At 42.8% G+C, this 21,209-nt stretch overlaps 4 protein-coding genes across 4 annotated transcripts; 1 reads left to right on the forward strand and 3 right to left on the reverse strand.

The window, feature by feature from the left end:
• The first annotated feature begins 105 nt into the window (after positions 1-105).
• On the forward strand, positions 106-3,749 carry cabcoco1 (ciliary associated calcium binding coiled-coil 1). The gene is made up of 6 exons (XM_034559159.1): positions 106-174; positions 265-353; positions 811-980; positions 1,603-1,747; positions 3,243-3,315; positions 3,404-3,749. The coding sequence occupies exons 1-6, from the start codon at positions 109-111 to the stop codon at positions 3,482-3,484; spliced, it is 624 nt and encodes a 207-aa protein (XP_034415050.1). The 5' UTR covers positions 106-108; the 3' UTR covers positions 3,485-3,749.
• An 8,711-nt stretch (positions 3,750-12,460) lies between these two features.
• LOC117748581 (high choriolytic enzyme 1-like) lies at positions 12,461-13,258 on the reverse strand. Its single transcript, XM_034558473.1, has one exon. It carries the CDS (start codon positions 13,256-13,258, stop codon positions 12,461-12,463), a length of 798 nt encoding a protein of 265 aa, XP_034414364.1.
• Positions 13,259-16,099: 2,841 nt separating this feature from the next.
• Positions 16,100-16,897, reverse strand: LOC117748589 (high choriolytic enzyme 1-like). Its single transcript, XM_034558489.1, has one exon. The coding sequence runs from the start codon at positions 16,895-16,897 to the stop codon at positions 16,100-16,102; it is 798 nt and encodes a 265-aa protein (XP_034414380.1).
• A 2,928-nt stretch (positions 16,898-19,825) lies between these two features.
• On the reverse strand, positions 19,826-20,623 carry LOC117748590 (high choriolytic enzyme 1-like). The gene has a single exon (XM_034558490.1). It carries the CDS (start codon positions 20,621-20,623, stop codon positions 19,826-19,828), a length of 798 nt encoding a protein of 265 aa, XP_034414381.1.
• Between the last annotated feature and the right edge of the window lie 586 nt (positions 20,624-21,209).

Genomic DNA, 21,209 nt, shown 5'->3' on the forward strand with positions numbered 1-21,209 from the left:
TGGCTGAACGTGAGCGTGGCGTCAACATCCGGGACATCACACCGGCAGTCTGACGGTTTGTTGGGGTGCTGCCATGGCAACGACTAATGCGCCAACCTCATTGGCAACATGTCCGAGGGAGCGACGCGTCGAGAAAAGAAGGAGCAACCCAAAGTGAAGGGCACTACGCTCCAGGTAATAACGGGCCGTCCCAGTGTCGCGCACGCGCTTATTTGACATCATTACTAGCTAACAACAGCATATTTGTTCTTAACCTCCCGGAAGAAAGAGGAAGCCGGTTTCCTCCAGTGGGAAGCGGCGCCACAGCAACACGTCCACGCGCTGCTGGCGAGCACCAAGGACGAACTGCAGTTGTGAGTAGAGTCGGTATTAAAGTCCCAAAAGCTAGCTAGCTGTAATGGCCGCCTTGGTCCGTGTCGTAAAACATTTGAAAAGGAATGCTTTCAATTATATAAAAATGTAGCTAGCTGGCTAGCTAACTAACGTTAGCTAATGAGCATTGGTGTTACCAGCTAACGCTAATAGTTAAAAACGTCTGCAGCCATGGAACACGGTGTCATTACGCTCTGTGTTGTTTAGTCTTCCTTCCATAGCTATTTAAATAGAAAGCTGAATGCATTATGAATTCACAAACGTACAGCCATTCTCCATTTCCATTATGTTCTAATTCAGTTGAACTATTGAAAGTTTAATTTCTCCATACTGCCATTTTTGACTTTGTTCGCCTATAAACATCCTCTACACCTTCTGGAATCATGAATATTTAAAATATCTATTTATTTATGCAGATCTGCTCTCTGTTGTTTGCAGTGAGATGACAGAGATTCTGGGCCTCAAGAACCATCTCGTCTGTATGAAGGAAGCTGTCCTGCTGGATTACTATGTCTGTGGCTTCTGGTGGGCTGCAGAGGCCAACTTCACCTCCATACAGACCTCCTTCACCATGGCTGTACTTCACATGCTGCTGGATAACATAAGAGGTGGGAGGACACGCAGAAACATCACTGAATTATTGTTATTAGCATAGTTGTTTTTTGTATCCACTCTATAACCCTGGTTTGGAGAAGTTCCATTTAAATAAAGTTGTATTTCCTTACTAGATCCATTGCAGACAGTCAGACGGGGAGGTACACTTCTGTACACACCTCCGTGAAAGTAACTACCTGGAATAAACTCCAATTAGTAAATTACTCTCCCAAGTGCATCCTTCATAGAAGTACTATTAAACATTAAATGACCACATAATAATAATACATTTTATTTGTATTGCACTTTATATTTTAACAATCTCAAAGTGCAGCATATCATTGTGGGATTATTACCAGAAAGTATTAATGCCATGAACACAATTGTTTTTACTCCATTGTGAATTTTCTGAGTGAAACATTTACAAACAGGATCAATGCGTAAGTGCCTTAAACTTGCATTGTTTCTATTGGCCATCAGGAGGCGACTTGAGAAGAAGTCTATGAGAACATGTTCAGTTCATGGAAGTTAACTGTAACATTTTAGTCACCTAAAAATATTTTGTTCAGTTGTACTTAGCTTTATCAAATGTGTCAGATTCCCAGCAGTAATCTGTGTTTTATTGTCATATTCCAGAGAAACAGATGTCTTTCATGCAGAACCTGAGGGAGTTTGCTGTGGCCCTAGGTGCTGCCAGCCAATGCCGGACTTCAGAGGAAGATACCACTCCACTTTTAGACGAAGAAGAAGCCACGGCACTCATAAGTTACATCAGAAACAGGTCAGAAGAATCCATAAAAGGCTCTTGTATTCCCGAGTAAAATCTAGATGTTGATTCTTCTTCAAGTTGTGTGTCTGACTCGCTCAGAGTCACCTGCAAGGTTCTGAAATGTCTATACATCCCAACACCTCCATGTGGGTCCAGCAAGGTTTTACAGGCTGGGCTGGTGTAAAAATGTGTCCATTCATTTGATCTCTCCAGGCCCCATGGGGGTTAGGGCAGTGTACATTAACCCACGTGGTTGACACACGTCACACATGTCAAAAGTCCCATTTGTTCCCTTTAATGGCCCCATCATTAGCTCCACGCTGTTAAGTGGTCCTGAAAACAGGTCCAGCAGGTCACTGCTTTCCTGGGCTCCACCCTTGAATCACATTGGCCTTCCTTTCAACACACAGATGGCATACGCAATAAGGAGCTGGCAGACAGTGTCAGGCTGTCACTGACAGTGTGGGGGGTTGTGCATGTTGACTTTGTTAAAGCTGGAGAAACTGGTGTCACTGGTGTCACAGCCTCTTTAGTAATATACAGCAGGCGGGCAAACGGGAAAAAACAGATTACAATATCAGAAAAATAACGAGAGACTACATTGTGACGTTTAAATGGTTCTTTTTAAACATAATACGTATTGTTGTACCTGGTCGGAGACAAACCCACAGATGTGGAGAAGGTATTCAGATAACTATCTTACTGTTGTGTTCCGGTCGAAACGGACTGATTTACACATTTACTCTCACACATTTAAAACACTGGTCAGGAGGGGAGAGGTGAGGGAACTGATGGTGAAGAGGAGAACACAGAATGTGATCCAGAACAAGAGACAACCCATGTTCTTTCTTTACTATTAAAGTCACACCAGTTAGCTTGGACCGGAAACACAACAGGTGCTAACCATTTTAAATAGTTTCAAAAGAAAGTAGTCTGGAATAAATTGCATAATATGTTTCACCTGAGTACTCGTTATAGTCAAACTGGTTTATACTGTATATTAGCCCCTTGTTAGCCGCCATCTTTTTTAAGACACGTAAAAGCTTCAAAATTCAAGAGATATTTACTGACGTATTTTATGTCGAATAAAACTTTAAAAAAAACTCTTCAGCTTGTGTGAACAATACACCTTATTTCAGGCATTGATCCAAAAACCCACATTTGCAACACTTTGAGAAAAGGGTACCGGAAATGCTTTCACAATGACTCATTTCCAGGTTTTAGGAGTCTTTCCTGCATAACTCTATTTAAGTACCTACAAATGTATTCAAGTACAATACTTGAGTACAGTAAATGTAAATCCAGAAGTTTACCAACTTTTATGTTCATACTATGTATGAAAATAATGTAGCATGGATTTAGGATGACACCATCACTTTGACTGCAACAAAACAATTAGAAATAATGGTAATGTATTGTTTATTGTATCATTTAAGTGAGCTGGGTAGAACAACTCTGTGCTCTTCTCTGTGTTAATCTGGTGCAGCTGACCTTTTGTATTCTGCAGTCTGTTTCAGAAGTACAGACTCTATGAGCTTCTCTTCACCACCTCCAGAGAGGAGTTACTGACGAGCACAGAGGTGTGTGTGCGTGTGTGTGTGTGTGTGTGTGTGCGCGTGTGTGTGTGTGTATGTGTTTAAATCCTATTTTAAATGCTCCATTTTCCAGAGGACCATTGAAGTGTTCGGCTGTCAAGGGGCTCTCCTTCCATTGGAAGAAGGCATCCCCACTCACCTCTACTCCCAGTGAGTGGCTCTGCTCCTGGCATCCAGAGGGATGAACAAGTGGCAGCAAACAGGCGGATGAACGGATGACTGGCGATTCCGACGTTGTCTGCCGCAGGGCATCGTCTTTCTGTCCTTCATACAGTTATCACATGCCATATGCTCATTTAAAAAAAGGGATTGGTCAGTGTAATTATTCCTCTCCATCCTAACATGCATTGAATAAAGCAGGAATAAGTAGCAATAATGGAAAGAAAAGCATGAAGAAGAGAGGGCACATAGGGGCAGAAAGAGGTCCTAATATGTCAATGAGCAGCTGCACAGTAAAGACTGTGCTTATTATTAACTCACAAACGCTCCTGTAATGTGAATCCACCACTTATGATACAATGCTGTGATTTCATTTTGTGGGATTATGAGGCGCTCAATAACTGCAGAACTACTAACAAGTCACCTGCGCAAGGGTTCGAAGTGAAGTCAGGTGGCACCAAGTGCGATCTTAGTGTTCATGTTCCTGGTTTTGATATCTGCTGTTTTTTTCTTGACTGTTTTTTTTGCCTCATCCCTGCCTGATTTGTTTGCCTGTACTGCCTACTGTGAACAGAACCTGTTAAGTAAAGCCTGTTTTTTTTGTAGTTTGCTGTCTGGGTCGTCCAATTTGGTCGTCTTATTCACTTTCTCTCCGAGAGTGAGCTGGGAAGTCACTGTCAGTCAGGATGTGGTTAGCTTAGCTTAGCATAAAGACTGGAAGCAGGGGGAAACTGCTAGCCTGGCTATGACCAAAGTTAAAAAACACACCCACTGACACTGCCAAAGCTCACTGATTCACACATCTGTCCAATCTGTCCACAAACAAAAATGTAAAATAGACTAAGACTATAAAGTATAATAACAACTCAAGTAAGTTGGATGTTATCTGACCGAAGTATAGTAAACGTCACCACAGAGGCGGTGCATATTAATAATGCAGGTGAGAATGCTTGAATATCAGATGGGTTATAAATGAATAATGCATAATCGTGTATGTTTTTTTAATTCCAATATGTTGCATGCAACATGTCCAGGCATTTCAATACCATGTTGGTCTGCAGGCTGCTTTGCAATGAGTTTTTAGCTGGATCTCAATTGGAGGAAAAATAAACCTCGCTCAGCTGTTGTAAATGCTGTTTCTGATCTTGACCACAAATGTGTCAACAGTCACCTTCACTGGGAGCCTGGTTGTTCTGGCTGTGAACTGTATTATAGATGGAGAGCTCCGCTCCGTGTCCTGGCCACTTTCAGCCTTCCATTACGGCACGATATTTCAGCCGGACATCCGTTTTTAGCCCGTGGCAGAGTGCCTGAGCTGTTCCAGTTTGCATCCATTCTCCCCGTCCTTCAGTATCTGTTGCAACACTAATAATATCGTCATCTTTTATTTAAAACGCTTTTATCAAGGCAAAACCTCAAAGACGTTTCACATCTGTAAAAGCTCTCCGTCCGGCGAGCGGGAGAGGAGACTAGAGTTTCCCAGAGTTTGGATGAGGCGCGTGGCCTGAGGGTCAATACCTTGAGTGGGTTTGTCACAGTTTAATGTGGAAATATACAGTGACAATGTAGAATATTGGTTAAGCACATAGAGTCAGAGGATGAACTGAGTTGTGTACGAGAAAGGAAGTTCAAAACAAAATGCAAATAATAAATAACACAGACAACTAGAGACCGGGGGGGTGAAGTGGGGTGGGCAATGGCCCCTTTACCTCCATGTTAGGCAATCTGGAAATACTGTTCGCTTGTTACATGTAAACAATTCCTTTTGTTGGCAGACCTACGGACATGAAACTCGTATTTTTCCTTAAACGCTTTAGCGTTCATGCTTGACCCTGGGAATAGTAGTTTGACAAAATAATCAAAACCTATTCACTAACTGGTGAATAATATTAAGTATTCTGCCAAAACATACAAGCGAGATCGTATTACTGTATACACAATACATTTTCATCGCTTTCAATAATACAGTGGTCAATAAAAAGCTGGTTATCTGAAAGTAGGTCGTCGCAAATATTAGCTTCAGAATCGAATGCACTCATGAGAAATGGTGTGGAGACTTTTTCCGACTAATGTAGCTTCATTTACATTGTTAGCTTGATGTTTCTGTCATGAACAATTCTGTGAGGTTGTACATGAAATCATTATTATTATTATTATTATTATTATTATCAATAACCTTTTTCTTTCTTTATTAAAACCTCCTATGAGTTCCCTCCCATGTCAGTGGGTCAGTGTGTAGCATTTTGGGGGATCTATTAGCAGAAATGGAATATAATATTCATAACTTAGGTTATAAGAATCGTTGTGTTCTCGTGAGCTTAGAATGAGCCCTTCTGCATAGGGAAAGTCGGCCATGTTGCACCGCCATGTTTCTACAGTAGCCCGGAACGGCCAAACCAAACACCGGCTCTATAAAGAGCCTTTAGCATTTCTACTTTACCTGAAGGACGACTCTTGTGAAACTTCAGCATTGTGAGTGCAAAATCGTGCCTGTGTTATTTCCATTTGCGCATAAAATAGCGCCGTCACGGTATGGACGGCCTCTGAGCGAGCCGAATGGCGTTGCCACGGCTTTACTCTTGCCGCTAACGTTATTGCAGTCTTGGAAAGGGAGGAGTGAGCGGAGGGGTATTCAGTTGATTGCAGTCTGCACAGCAACTTGATTTGAGAAGGAACCCCAAATAATATTTAGCCAAGGCATATTGTACGGATGCTGTGATTGTTCAGGGTGGAAAAAGATTATTCTGCTCCATAATCAGCTACATTTTGATTCACACAGACAATTCTTGATTTCTGATTCAGTCATCCTCATATTCTTGGTTGTTGGTCAGGAATCTGATTTTAATCTGACATAAAGTAAATACCATTGACATATTTCAGTCGGGACCAAAGTGGTGGACCGACATTGCCTTCCCTAAAGTCTTGTTGCTAGCATGGCTAAAAACAGAACTGTCAACCAATTTATATAACATCATTTAAAATAGTCTGCATGTTACACAAAATTAGGTCCATGTAATCTTGAGCTTGAAGGTTTGTTTCTTAGAAGTAGTAGTTCTTCCAACAATTCTTAACTCAAGGTCAATTTAATAGATTTGTTTCCGGGCTGTCAGTCACATCTCATGACCTTCTCTGCTTGAGGGAGTTTGCTCTGTTTTCGCTGAGATTTTTTTCCGACTTCATTGCATGACGGATCATCTGCTGATGAATGGCTGAAAGCTTGGGGACAAATCTGGTCAGTGCACATTGAGTTAATCTTTTAGTCAAATGGATTGCACTTGGTTATATTTGTATTAGGCCTCAAAGATGGAACAGTATGAAGTGTTTTAGTTGCATTCAGAAGCCAATGCATGAAGGCCTTGAACCTGTATTCTTTCTTTGTTTCTCTCTTGATTTATTCCTTCAGTAAACATTGTAAACATGAGTTTATGGTATCGATCTCTAGTTTCAAGTCTTCTTCAATACAACATGATGTTCATTTAGTAAATGATGCTCCATTTAGAGTTAAACAGACTATAAAGCAGAGTATACTTTAGGCAGGACTACCTTTTGATTGACAGGTCTCTACCATGGTGTTGTGTGTTCTTGGATTTCTTCATCTATGCTTGCATTACAAAGCTAACTAAGTCCATATGAATATTCTGCCCGGTGTAATAATGTAACTGCATTTAAAACCTCCACAGTGCACTCTTTATTTAGTATGAAAACATTGTCTTGGTAAGCATTTTGAATGGCAATTTCTCTAACATCATCATGTTGTTGTTTGGCACAGCCACAACCTTTTAATTCACAGGCCTTCTCCCATTGTTTTGTTCTTTCTTATGCTGGTGCAATAGATGTATAGATAGATAGATAGATAGATAGATAGATAGATAGATAGATAGATAGATAGATAGATAGATAGATAGATAGATAGATAGATAGATAGATAGATAGATAGATAGATAGATAGATAGATAGATAGATAGATAGATAGATAGATAGATAGATAGATAGATTGATATAGATTAATAGATTGATAGATAGATAGATAGATATAGATGTATAGATAGATAGATAGATAGATATAGATAGATAGATATATATATATATAGATAGATAGATAGATAGATAGATAGATAGATAGATAGATAGATAGATAGATAGATAGATAGATAGATATAGATAGATAGATAGATAGATAGATAGATAGATAGATAGATAGATAGATATAGATTAATAGATAGATAGATAGATATAGATAGATAGATAGATATAGATTGATAGATAGATAGATAGATATAGATGTATATATAGATAGATAGATAGATAGATATATAGATATATAGATAGATATATAGATAGATAGATAGATCGATAGATAGATATAGATAGATAGATAGATAGATAGATAGATATATAGATAGATAGATAGATAGATAGATATAGATAGATAGATAGATAGATAGATAGATAGATAGATAGATAGATAGATAGATAGATAGATATAGATTGATAGATAGATAGATATAGATAAAGATATATAGATATATATATATATATCTATATATATATAGATATATATATAGATAGATAGATAGATAGATATAGATAGATAGATAGATATAGATATATAGATATATATATATATCTATATATATATATATATATATGTAGATAGATAGATAGATAGATAGATAGATAGATATAGATAGATAGATAGATAGATAGATATAGATAGATAGATATATAGATAGATATAGATATATAGATAGATTGATATATATATATAGATAGATAGATAGATAGATAGATAGATAGATATATGTAGATAGATAGATAGATATATAGATAGAGATAGATAGATAGATAGAGATAGATAGATAGATAGATAGATAAGATAAGATAAAATAAGATAATCCTTTATTAGTCCCTCAATGGTGAAATTACAGGATTACAGCAGCATTGCTCACAGTAAAACAAGTAGTATAATAACAGAAATAAGATAAAAGAGTAAAAAACAAGAAGAATATTATATATACAGACGGAGTAGAAATAGAATAAAGTGGATAAAGTGTATAAAATAAATTTAAAAAAATTAAAAATTAAAAAATTAAAAAGTACTTAAACGTATTAGTATTGCACAACTGGGCTAAAGTAAGTGCTGTTCAGTGCGAAGTCCAAAGTGTTCAAGTGTTTGTGGCCTACTGGGAGCTCAGCTTGTTGTGTAGCCTGACAGCAGCGGGGAGAAAGGACCTGTGGTACCTCTCCCTCAGACACCGGGGATGAATCAGCCGGTGGCTGAAGGAACTGTGCAGCGCTGCCAGAGTACCCTGCATGGGGTGGGAGGGGTGGTCCATCAGGGACGATAGCTTGGCCATCATCCTCCTGTCCCCCACCACCTCCACAGTATCCAGGGGACACCCCAGCACGCTGCTGGCCTTCCCCACCAGTTTGTCCAGTCTCCTCCTGTCAGCTGCTGTGATGCCGCTGCACCAGAAGACCACTCCATAAAAGATGGCTGATGCCACCACCGAGTCGAAGAAGGTCTTCAGGAGTGCTCCCTGCACCCCAAAGGACCTCAGTCTCCTCAGCAGAAAGAGTCTGCTCTGTCCCTTCTTGTAGAGTGCATGAGCGTGGTCAGACCAGTCCAGTTTATTGTTCAAGTGAACACCCAGGTACTTATAAGACTTCACAATCTCAATGTCCAGTCCCTGGATGCTCACTGGTGTTGGAGGAGAGCGTTTACCCCGGCGGAAGTCCACCACCAGCTCCTTGGTCTTGCTGGAGTTGATCTGGAGGCAGTTCCGCTGGCACCATCCTAAGAAGTCCTGGTTCAGTTCCCTGTACTCCCTGTCATCATCGGCCGAGATGAGGCCGACGATCGCAGAGTCGTCAGAGAACTTTTGCAGGTGGCAGTTGGCAGAGTTGTGTTTGAAGTCCGATGTGTAGATGGAGAAGAGGAATGGAGCCAGAACGGTTCCCTGTGGAGCCCCTGTGCTGCAGGACACCCAATCTGACTCACACTCCCGTATCCGCACATACTGTGGACGGTTGGTGAGGTAGTCCAGGATCCATGCAGTGAGGTGGTGTTCCACCCCGGTCTGCTTCAGCTTGTCCCTCAGGAGCAAAGGCTGAATGGTGTTGAAGGCACTGGAGAAGTCGTAGAACATGACTCTCACAGTGCTTCCAGCCTTTTCCAGGTGAGAGAGGCATCTCTGCAGCAGGAAGATGACGGCGTCATCCACCCCGATGCCAGATTGGTAGGCGAACTGAAGAGGGTCCAGGGATGAGCTCACCAGGGGGCGGAGATGGACAAGGACCAGCCTCTCCAGGGTCTTCATCAGGTGGGATGTCAACGCCACCGGCCTATAGCTGTTGAGGTCCTTGGGCCGCGGGGTCTTTGGTACCGGTACCACGCAGGATGTCTTCCATAGCTGTGGTACTTTCCCCAGCCTCAAGCTCAAGTTGAAGATGTGCTCCGCTATCCCGCACAGTTGGTCTGCGCAGGATTTGAGGAGCCTTGAGCTGATGCCATCTGGACCCGTGGCCTTCTCACCTTGATCCTCCTCAGTTCCTTCCTCACCTGGTGACGGGACACGCTGGGGGGTGTGGTGCTGTGAGGTGTTGGAGTGGGGGTGGGTTGCCAGTCGTAGAGTGCTGAGTATGAGTATGAGAGGTGTGAATGGGGGCCGAGTGCTGTAGAAAGGGGGGAGGTGCAGGGGGAGGGGGGGCAATCCGCAGGGGGTGCAAATGATGGGGGCTGCAGCGGCCGCAGCAGGGAGGTCTGGGTGGGAGAGGTGGATGGCTGGTCAAATCTGTTAAAAAATGAGTTCAGATCATTCACCAACTTATGGTCCCCCTCAGGCTGTTTGTTGAGCCCCTTGAACCCAGATAGATAGATAGATAGATAGATAGATAGATAGATAGATAGATAGATAGATAGATAGATAGATAGATAGATAGATAGATAGATAGATAGATAGATAGATCTATTGCTTCTGTCCATCCGGGGAGAGGGATCCTCCTCTGTTGCTCTCCTGAAGGTTTCTTCCCTTTTTTCAGTGCCCTCTAGGCTGCCCTTCGAGGGGAGAACATGTGATGAAGTGCCCTCTAGGCTGCCCTTCCAATGGAGAACATGTGATAAAGTGCCCTCTAGGCTGCCCTTCCAGTTGAGAACATGTGATAAAGTGCCCTCTAGGGTGCCCTTCCATGATTTGGGGCATTTTGTATGAAAGCAGCACATGTAAGTAAATGTAGTAACCACAAACCTGAAAAGAAGCAGAGCCATGTAAGAGGCCATATGACTAGATTTAACACTACTATTGTATTAGATCAGGCCTTATGTTCAAAGAGGGTGAGCCTATAGCAATGCAAGCCAACAGCGTAGAGGAAGCAGTTTACATGGCTTTGATACTAGGACACAATTCAATGAATTAACATGCTTTCTACATCTTAAGATGCCAGATTTGAGTCTGTTAAGATGCTATATGTAAACATGTAAACAAGCACAATAAGCTACACAGTATTAGCCAACTGGTTTGAGGTAAAATGAAGACCTATAACTCTAGCTCAGTTATCAAGCTCCTCTTTTATGGAACCAGCTTCCACTTTCAGTCCGGGAGGCAGACACAGTCACCTCATTCAAGAATAGACTTAAGACTTTCCTGTTTGATAGTGCTTATAGTTAGGGCTGAATCAGGTTTGCCCTGGTCGAGCCCCTTGATATGCTGCTATAGGCTTATAGGCTGCTGGGGGATGTTTTAGGATACACTAAGCACCTATCTCCTCTTCTCTCTCTCCTTATGGATGAATTTACATCTCTCCATTGCACCTTATTAACTCTGCTTCCTCCCCTGAGTCGTTGTGACTTCACGTCTCATAGGGTCCATTGGACCTGGAGGTGTCTGATGCCTGGTGAGCCAGCCTCCCGCGTTGGCCCTGCTGATGCGCCCCGCCCCCCCTCCTCTCTACCTCCTTCTGTTTCTTGGATTGGAGTTCCATTCATACATTGTCATATTCATGTAATGTGTTAATGTAACTTTGTAAATGCTGTTCATTCTGTACACATGACATCTATTGCTTCTGTCCATCTGGGGAGAGGGATCCTCCTCTGTTGCTCTCCTGAAGGTTTCTTCCCTTTTTTCCCTGTCAAAGGTTATTTTTGGGGAGTTTTTCCTGATCCGATGTGAGGTCCTGGGACAGGGATGTCGTATGTGTACAGATTGTAAAGCCCTCTGAGGCAAATTTGTAATTTGTGATATTGGGCTATACAAAATAAACTGAATTGAATTGAATTGAATAGCTGTTATTTGAGCTTGAGTTTGCATTGAGTATTTACAGGGATGCTAGCATGGCGATGATTAGATGAAGACTCGAGCCAGAAGTAGGTGCTGGTTCTGTCCCACCTTTGGTACTACAGGTACCGCTCGGTTGTGAACCAACTGCTTGAACCGCCCACTATATCCACTGACCAACCAGGTAGCTTTGGTGATAGGAGGCATCACAGCGATCTCTGAAAACTTTCACGTCCTGTACTATCGAGACCACCCCACACTACTGCACAACTAAAGCATATGTGATTAACTTGATAAGTAAGCCACAACAAAGAGACTGAAAAGCATCGATGGATCATTCATTAAGAGTTTTTATTGAGGTTTCTTAAAGCAGATTTTTCACAATATAGTGGGGCCTGAGTGGGACATTACAAAGTCATAATCAATCAAAAGGTATGGAGGGAAAGGAAGATGGACAAATGTCAGATGATAAGGAGGAAACAAAAGAGGAAATATAGACAGACAATTGCTGGTAATCAACTTTATTTTGACTTAGTTTGTGTTAACTTTATTACAAGTATTGTAGACATTAGGGACAAAATACTGTCAAAGGAACTGCAGGTTGTTGTTGTTTTTGATGAAGTACAGATAACTAAAACACTTTTCTATTGTTTTGCTGAATGATAACCTTGGATCAGAAGGGATTGGAAGCTTTGTTGTTAACACTTATAAAGCAGGTTGATCCTCTTGATGTCCCAATTGGACATGCCCTGCCTCTGGCCAATTTGGGTGTTGGCGTTGGGGATGGGAGTGATGGAGTCCTTCCCCTGATTCATGGAGAAGGCTGTTCTTCCATAGTGCATGATGGAGGTGTAGTCGTAGGGAGTGTTCAGGTTGTTGGTGTCCTGCTTCTGGAAATTGTAGGCCATCCGCTTGTTGATGTTTTCCCAGTTGATCCGGACGTAGGAGTCGCGGTCGCTCCTGGTCTGCTCGTGCTGGAAGCCCAGAGCGTGAATGAGCTCATGCTGGATGATGCCGTGGTAGATGCAGCCTCGCCTGCTGAGAGAGAGCTCCTGTTTTCCTCCCGTTCTGCCGAGAGACGAGAAGCATCCACCTATGTTCTCAATGCTGATGTAGTCACGCTCGTTCTGGCGGGGGGAAAAGCGGATGCAGGTGCTTTTGTAGAAGGACTTCATGCCGGAGTCGATCTTCTGCTTCTCCCCGCGGGGAAAATCACTGCTGATGGTGAAGGGAATCGTTACCAGGCCGTTGGAGCCTTTCTTCCACAGGCACTTCTCGGAATAGCACTTCATGGCGTTTCTGGTCTTGGGAGCTAACAGGTCTCCTTCCAACAGCATCTCATTGGAGGCGCTGTTGGAGGTCAGAATCCTGGTGCCGATGTCGACGGTGTCATCATCGTCTATTTGGAGCTCCTCTTCGCTCCCTTCCTCCTCGAGAGGATAGGCCTGAGAGAGGCCGAGCAGGAGCAGCAGCAGCAGGCTGGCACAGGGAGTCATCTTCAGGGTGAGTCTGGTGGCTGTGGAGCTGATGTGGAGAGACTCCTTGAAGCTTGATGTTTGACTCTGTTATTTCCAGGCTCTTTATACGCTTCTATACAGGTGTGTCTGCAGGAGGATTATGGGTAGGGGTCCAGACTGCTCAGCCTAAGTAAACCTCTCCAGGGAGGACTCCACAGACAAACCTACTGTACAAACATGGTCTGTTATCTCTAGTGATTAGATGGATGAACATAGAGCTGTTACTGGGTGGGTATTGTTTAACGAGACGTCTTGAATTGCCTTTAACCAGGATGACTTCACAATTAACTTTGGGAGACCAATGTTTTTTTTCATTTTTCAAAGTGAGTTAACCAAGGCTGAACAATTAATGGATATATGTCCAAACTGTGTGTAGTGTCTGCAAATGTTCAACACTAGCTAAATAATGTTATTGTGAAGCGGTTAAATGACAACAAAAAAGATTTTTGATGTTGTCTTATTCTCTCAAGAAACAGTTTTGACACACCCCACTTGCAGTTTAGAATTATTGCCATAACTGGCCAAATATGTTGCTATTGAGTAAATATCAGCCTTCAGTTGTCAAGATCATATTTGAATACTATTGACTGATGGTAAGATCACTAAAAAAATACCTTGAAAAATGTTGGATGAGTTTGTCAAAATCTTCATGTCAAAAGTGGATTTTTGACTCAACAACAAGCAACTGCATCATTCAATCTGATTGTAGGTATATTTATGCAATGCATCTTGTTTAAAACTGTCTCTTGTTTATAATTGTAATATTAGTCAGACAAATAAACACAAATTGTTGAGCCTTGCGACTATTAATGTGAACGGGTATGATAACCTGCTTGCCCCTTTGTATGTATTCAGAACTAAAATAAATCAAATCAAATTGTTTAGCTTTTTGATTAAAATTAGAAACTTTTGAAAAAGTACGCAAACTAGCTGAATGATCTACGCATGCAATATGAGAACAGTTTATTTGATGCATGTCAGGTAAGGAGTTCCACAAGGTACTGTGCTTGGACCAATTTTATTTACCTTATATATGCTTCCTTTAGTAAATATTATCAGAAAACACTCCATAAACTTTCATTGTTATGCAGATGATACTCAATTATATCTATCGATCCAGCCAGAAGAAACCAACCAGCTCGCTAAACTTCAAGCATGTCTTCAAGCTCAGGTTTGCCCTGGTCCAGCCCCACATCTTAGGATATGCTGAGCTCCTCTCTCCTCTTCTCTCTCTCCTTTTGGACAAATTCAAGTCTGTTCATTGCACATTACTAACTCTACTTCTTCCCCAGAGTCTTTGTGCCTTGTCGCCTCATAGGGTCCATTGGACCTGGCTGTGTGTGGAGCCGGTCCTGGCTCATGGGACCTGCCCCCTGACTCCTTGCCCCTGCTTCCTGCATGCTGCCCCTGGCCTCCTTCCTCATTGGGCCTGTCTCCTTCTTTGTGCCTCCTGCCTCAAGGGCCTGGCCTCATGCCTCATTGGCCCTGCCTCCTGCCATGGCCCTCCTGATGCCCCTCCTCTCGACCTCCTTCTGTCTACATGGATTGTGGGAATCTGGATCGAGGTCCATGCCTACTACTCATTATTCATAATTTCTGTCATATTAATTGAATGTGTTGTAACCCTGTAACGCTGTTCATTCTGTACATATGACATATATTGCTTCTGTCTATCGTCTGGGGTGCCATTCAATTGTAGAACATGTAATAAAGTGCCCGCTAGGGGGCCCTTCCAGTGGAGAACATGTGATAAAGTGCCCTCTAGGGTGCCCTTCCATGATTTGGGGCATTTTGTATGAAAGCAGCACATGTGAGTAAATGTAGTAACCACAAACCTGAAAAGAAGCAGAGCCATGTAAGAGGCCATATGACTAGATTTAACACTACTATTGTATTAGATCAGGCCTTATGTTCAAAGAGGGTGAGCCTATAGCAATGCAAGGCAACAGCGTAGAGGAAGCAGTTTACATGGCTTTGATACTAGGACACAATTCAATGAATTAACATGCTTTCTACATCTTAAGATGCCAGATTTGAGTCTGTTAAGATGCTATACGTAAACATGTAAACAAGCACAATAAGCTACACAGTATTAGCCAACTGGTTTGAGGTAAACTGAAGACCTATAACTCTAGCTGTTATTTGAGCTTGAGTGTGCATTGAGTATTTACAGGGATGCTAGCATGGCGATGATTAGATGAAGACTCGAGCCAGAAGTAGGTGCTGGTTCTGTCCCACCTTTGGTACTACAGGTACCGCTCGGTTGTGAACCAACTGCTTGAACCGCCCACTATATCCACTGACCAACCAGGTAGCTTTGGTGATAGGAGGCATCACAGCGATCTCTGAAAACATGCACATCCTGTACTATCGAGACCACCCCACACTACTGCACAACTAAAGCATATGTGATTAACTTGATAAGTAAGCCACAACAAAGAGACATCATCGATGGATCATTCATTAAGAGTTTTTATTGAGGTTTCTTAAAGCAGATTTTTCACAATATAGTGGGGCCTGAGTGGGACATTACAAAGTCATAATCAATCAAAAGGTATGGAGGGAAAGGAAGATGGACAAATGTCAGATGATAAGGAGGAAACAAAAGAGGAAATATAGACAGACAATTGCTGGTAATCAACTTTATTTTGACTTAGTTTGTGTTAACTTTATTACAAGTATTGTAGACATTAGGGACAAAATACTGTCAAAGGAACTGCAGGTTGTTGTTGTTTTTGATGAAGTACAGATAACTAAAACACTTTTCTATTGTTTTGCTGAATGATAACCTTGGATCAGAAGGGATTGGAAGCTTTGTTGTTAACACTTATAAAGCAGGTTGATCCTCTTGATGTCCCAGTTGGACATGCCCTGCCTCTGGCCAATTTGGGTGTTGGCGTTGGGGATGGGAGTGATGGAGTCCTTCCCTCGCTTGATGGAGAAGGCTGTTCTTCCATAGTGCATGATGGAGGTGTAGTCGTAGGGAGTGTTCAGGTTGTTGGTGTCCTGCTTCTGGAAGTTGTAGGCCATCTGCTTGTCGATGTTTTCCCAGTTGATCCGGACGTAGGAGTCGCGGTCGCTCCTGGTCTGCTCGTGCTGGAAGCCCAGAGCGTGAATGAGCTCATGCTGGATGATGCCGTGGTAGATGCAGCCTCGCCTGCTGAGAGAGAGCTCCTGTCTTCCTCCCGTTCTGCCGAGAGACGAGTAGCATCCACCTTTGTTCTCAATGCTGATATAGTCACGCTCGTTCAGGCGGGGGGAAAAGCGGATGCAGGTTCTTTTGTAGAAGGACTTCATGGCGGAGTCGATCTTCTGCTTCTCCCCGCGGGGGAATTGACTGCTGATGGTGAAGGGAATCGTTACCAGGCCGTTGGAGCCTTTCTTCCACAGGCACTTCTCGGAATAGCACTTCATGGCGTTTCTGGTCTTGGGAGCTAACAGGTCTCCTTCCAACAGCATCTCATTGGAGGCGCTGTTGGAGGTCAGAATCCTGGTGCCGATGTCGACGGTGTCATCATCGTCTATTTGGAGCTCCTCTTCGCTCCCTTCCTCCTCGAGAGGATAGGCCTGAGAGAGGCCGAGCAGGAGCAGCAGCAGCAGGCTGGCAGAGGGAGTCATCTTCAGGGTGAGTCTGGTGGCTGTGGAGCTGATGTGGAGAGACTCCTTGAAGCTTGATGTTTGACTCCGTTATTTCCAGGCTCTTTATACGCTTCTATACAGGTGTGTCTGCAGGAGGATTATGGGTAGGGGTCCAGACTGCTCAGCCTAAGTAAACCTCTCCAGGGAGGACTCCACAGACAAACCTACTGTTCAAACATGGCCTGGTATCTCTAGTGATTAGATGGATGAACATAGCGCTGTTACTGGGTGGGTATTGTTTAACGAGACGTCTTGAATTGCCTTTAACCAGGATGACTTCACAATTAACTTTGGGAGACCAATGTTTTTTTTCATTTTTCAAAGTGAGTTAACCAAGGCTGAACAATTAATGGATATATGTCCAAACTGTGTGTAGTGTCTGCAAATGTTCAACACTAGCTAAATAATGTTATTTTGAAGCGGTTAAATGACAACAAAAAAGATTTTTGATGTTGTCTTATTCTCTCAAGAAACAGTTTTGACACACCCCACTTGCAGTTTAGAATTATTGCCATAACTGGCCAAATATGTTGCTATTGAGTAAATATCAGCCTTCAGTTGTCAAGATCATATTTGAATACTATTGACTGATGGTAAGATCACTAAAAAAATACCTTGAAAAATGTTGGATGAGTTTGTCAAAATCTTCATGTCAAAAGTGGATTTTTGACTCAACAACAAGCAACTGCATCATTCAATCTGATTGTAGGTATATTTATGCAATGCATCTTGTTTAAAACTGTCTCTTGTTTATAATTGTAATATTAGTCAGACAAATAAACACAAATTGTTGAGCCTTGCGACTATTAATGTGAACGGGTATGATAACCTGCTTGCCCCTTTGTATGTATTCAGAACTAAAATAAATCAAATCAAATTGTTTAGCTTTTTGATTAAAATTAGGAACTTTTGAAAAAGTACGCAAACTAGCTGAATGATCTACGCATGCAATATGAGAACAGTTTATTTGATGCATGTCAGGTAAGGAGTTCCACAAGGTACTGTGCTTGGACCAATTTTATTTACCTTATATATGCTTCCTTTAGTAAATATTATCAGAAAACACTCCATAAACTTTAATTGTTATGCAGATGATACTCAATTATATCTATCGATCCAGCCAGAAGAAACCAACCAGCTCGCTAAACTTCAAGCATGTCTTCAAGCTCAGGTTTGCCCTGGTCCAGCCCCACATCTTAGGATATGCTGAGCTCCTCTCTCCTCTTCTCTCTCTCCTTTTGGACAAATTCAAGTCTGTTCATTGCACATTACTAACTCTACTTCTTCCCCAGAGTCTTTGTGCCTTGTCGCCTCATAGGGTCCATTGGACCTGGCTGTGTGTGGAGCCGGTCCTGGCTCATGGGGCCTGCCCCCTGACTCCTTGCCCCTGCTTCCTGCATGCTGCCCCTGGCCTCCTTCCTCATTGGGCCTGTCTCCTTCTTTGTGCCTCCTGCCTCAAGGGCCTGGCCTCATGCCTCATTGGCCCTGCCTCCTGCCATGGCCCTCCTGATGCCCCTCCTCTCGACCTCCTTCTGTCTACATGGATTGTGGGAATCTGGATCGAGGTCCATGCCTACTACTCATTATTCATAATTTCTGTCATATTAATTGAATGTGTTGTAACCCTGTAACGCTGTTCATTCTGTACATATGACATATATTGCTTCTGTCTATCCTCTGGGGTGCCATTCAATTGTAGAACATGTGATAAAGTGCCCGCTAGGGGGCCCTTCCAGTGGAAAAAAATTGATAAACTGCCCGCTAGGGGACCCTTCCAGTAGACAACATGTGATAAAGTGCCCTCTAGGCTGCCCTTCCACTGGAGAACATGTGATAAAGTGCCCTCTAGGGTGCCCTTCCATGATTTGGGGCATTTTGTATGAAAGCAGCACATGTGAGTAAATGTAGTAACCACAAACCTGAAAAGAAGCAGAGCCATGTAAGAGACCATATGACTAGATTTAACACTACTATTGTATTAGATCAGGCCTTATGTTCAAAGAGGGTGAGCCTATAGCAATGCAAGGCAACAGCGTAGAGGAAGCAGTTTACATGGCTTTGATACTATGACACAATTCAATGAATTAACATGCTTTCTACATCTTAAGATGCCAGATTTGAGTCTGTTAAGATGCTATATGTAAACATGTAATCAAGCACAATAAGCTACACAGTATTAGCCAACTGGTTTGAGGTAAACTGAAGACCTATAACTAGCTGTTATTTGAGCTTGAGTGTGCATTGAGTATTTACAGGGATGCTAGCATGGCGATGATTAGATGAAGACTCGAGCCAGAAGTAGGTGCTGGTTCTGTCCCACCTTTTGTACTACAGGTACCGCTCGGTTGTGAACCAACTGCTTGAACCGCCCACTATATCCACTGACCAACCAGGTAGCTTTGGTGATAGGAGGCATCACAGCGATCTCTGAAAACATGCACATCCTGTACTATCGAGACCACCCCACACTACTGCACAACTAAAGCATATGTGATTAACTTGATAAGTAAGCCACAACAAAGAGACTGAAAAGCATCGATGGATCATTCATTAAGAGTTTTTATTGAGGTTTCTTAAAGCAGATTTTTCACAATATAGTGGGGCCTGAGTGGGACATTACAAAGTCATAATCAATCAAAAGGTATGGAGGGAAAGGAAGATGGACAAATGTCAGATGATAAGGAGGAAACAAAAGAGGAAATATAGACAGACAATTGCTGGTAATCAACTTTATTTTGACTTAGTTTGTGTTAACTTTATTACAAGTATTGTAGACATTAGGGACAAAATACTGTCAAAGGAACTGCAGGTTGTTGTTGTTTTTGATGAAGTACAGATAACTAAAACACTTTTCTATTGTTTTGCTGAATGATAACCTTGGATCAGAAGGGATTGGAAGCTTTGTTGTTAACACTTATAAAGCAGGTTGATCCTCTTGATGTCCCAGTTGGACATGCCCTGCCTCTGGCCAATTTGGGTGTTGGCGTTGGGGATGGGAGTGATGGAGTCCTTCCCTCGCTTGATGGAGAAGGCTGTTCTTCCATAGTGCATGATGGAGGTGTAGTCGTAGGGAGTGTTCAGGTTGTTGGTGTCCTGCTTCTGGAAGTTGTAGGCCATCTGCTTGTCGATGTTTTCCCAGTTGATCCGGACGTAGGAGTCGCGGTCGCTCCTGGTCTGCTCGTGCTGGAAGCCCAGAGCGTGAATGAGCTCATGCTGGATGATGCCGTGGTAGATGCAGCCTCGCCTGCTGAGAGAGAGCTCCTGTCTTCCTCCCGTTCTGCCAAGAGACGAGTAGCATCCACCTTTGTTCTCAATGCTGATATAGTCACGCTCGTTCAGGCGGGGGGAAAAGCGGATGCAGGTTCTTTTGTAGAAGGACTTCATGGCGGAGTCGATCTTCTGCTTCTCCCCGCGGGGGAATTGACTGCTGATGGTGAAGGGAATCGTTACCAGGCCGTTGGAGCCTTTCTTCCACAGGCACTTCTCGGAATAGCACTTCATGGCGTTTCTGGTCTTGGGAGCTAACAGGTCTCCTTCCAACAGCATCTCATTGGAGGCGCTGTTGGAGGTCAGAATCCTGGTGCCGATGTCGACGGTGTCATCATCGTCTATTTGGAGCTCCTCTTCGCTCCCTTCCTCCTCGAGAGGATAGGCCTGAGAGAGGCCGAGCAGGAGCAGCAGTAGCAGGCTGGCAGAGGGAGTCATCTTCAGGGTGAGTCTGGTGGCTGTGGAGCTGATGTGGAGAGACTCCTTGAAGCTTGATGTTTGACTCCGTTATTTCCAGGCTCTTTATACGCTTCTATACAGGTGTGTCTGCAGGAGGATTATGGGTAGGGGTCCAGACTGCTCAGCCTAAGTAAACCTCTCCAGGGAGGACTCCACAGACAAACCTACTGTTCAAACATGGTCTGGTATCTCTAGTGATTAGATGGATGAACATAGAGCTGTTACTGGGTGGGTATTGTTTAACGAGACGTCTTGAATTGCCTTTAACCAGGATGACTTCACAATTAACTTTGGGAGACCAATGTTTTTTTTCATTTTTCAAAGTGAGTTAACCAAGGCTGAACAATTAATGGATATATGTCCAAACTGTGTGTAGTGTCTGCAAATGTTCAACACTAGCTAAATAATGTTATTGTGAAGCGGTTAAATGACAACAAAAAAGATTTTTGATGTTGTCTTATTCTCTCAAGAAACAGTTTTGACACACCCCACTTGCAGTTTATAATTATTGCCATAACTGGCCAAATATGTTGCTATTGAGTAAATATCAGCCTTCAGTTGTCAA

The sequence above is a fragment of the Cyclopterus lumpus genome, chromosome 19 (genome assembly GCF_009769545.1).
Source record: "Cyclopterus lumpus isolate fCycLum1 chromosome 19, fCycLum1.pri, whole genome shotgun sequence".
NCBI lineage: Eukaryota > Metazoa > Chordata > Actinopteri > Perciformes > Cyclopteridae > Cyclopterus > Cyclopterus lumpus.

Coding starts and splice junctions, on each gene's coding strand:
- cabcoco1 (XM_034559159.1), top strand. CDS start 109: ATGTCCGAGGGAGCGACGCGTCGAGAAAAGAAGGAGCAACCCAAAGTG. Junction 981..1,602: donor GCTGCTGGATAACATAAGAG/GTGGGAGGACAC, acceptor GTCATATTCCAG/AGAAACAGATGTCTTTCATG. Junction 1,748..3,242: donor ATAAGTTACATCAGAAACAG/GTCAGAAGAATC, acceptor TGTATTCTGCAG/TCTGTTTCAGAAGTACAGAC.
- LOC117748581 (XM_034558473.1), bottom strand. CDS start 13,258: ATGACTCCCTGTGCCAGCCTGCTGCTGCTGCTCCTGCTCGGCCTCTCT.
- LOC117748589 (XM_034558489.1), bottom strand. CDS start 16,897: ATGACTCCCTCTGCCAGCCTGCTGCTGCTGCTCCTGCTCGGCCTCTCT.
- LOC117748590 (XM_034558490.1), bottom strand. CDS start 20,623: ATGACTCCCTCTGCCAGCCTGCTACTGCTGCTCCTGCTCGGCCTCTCT.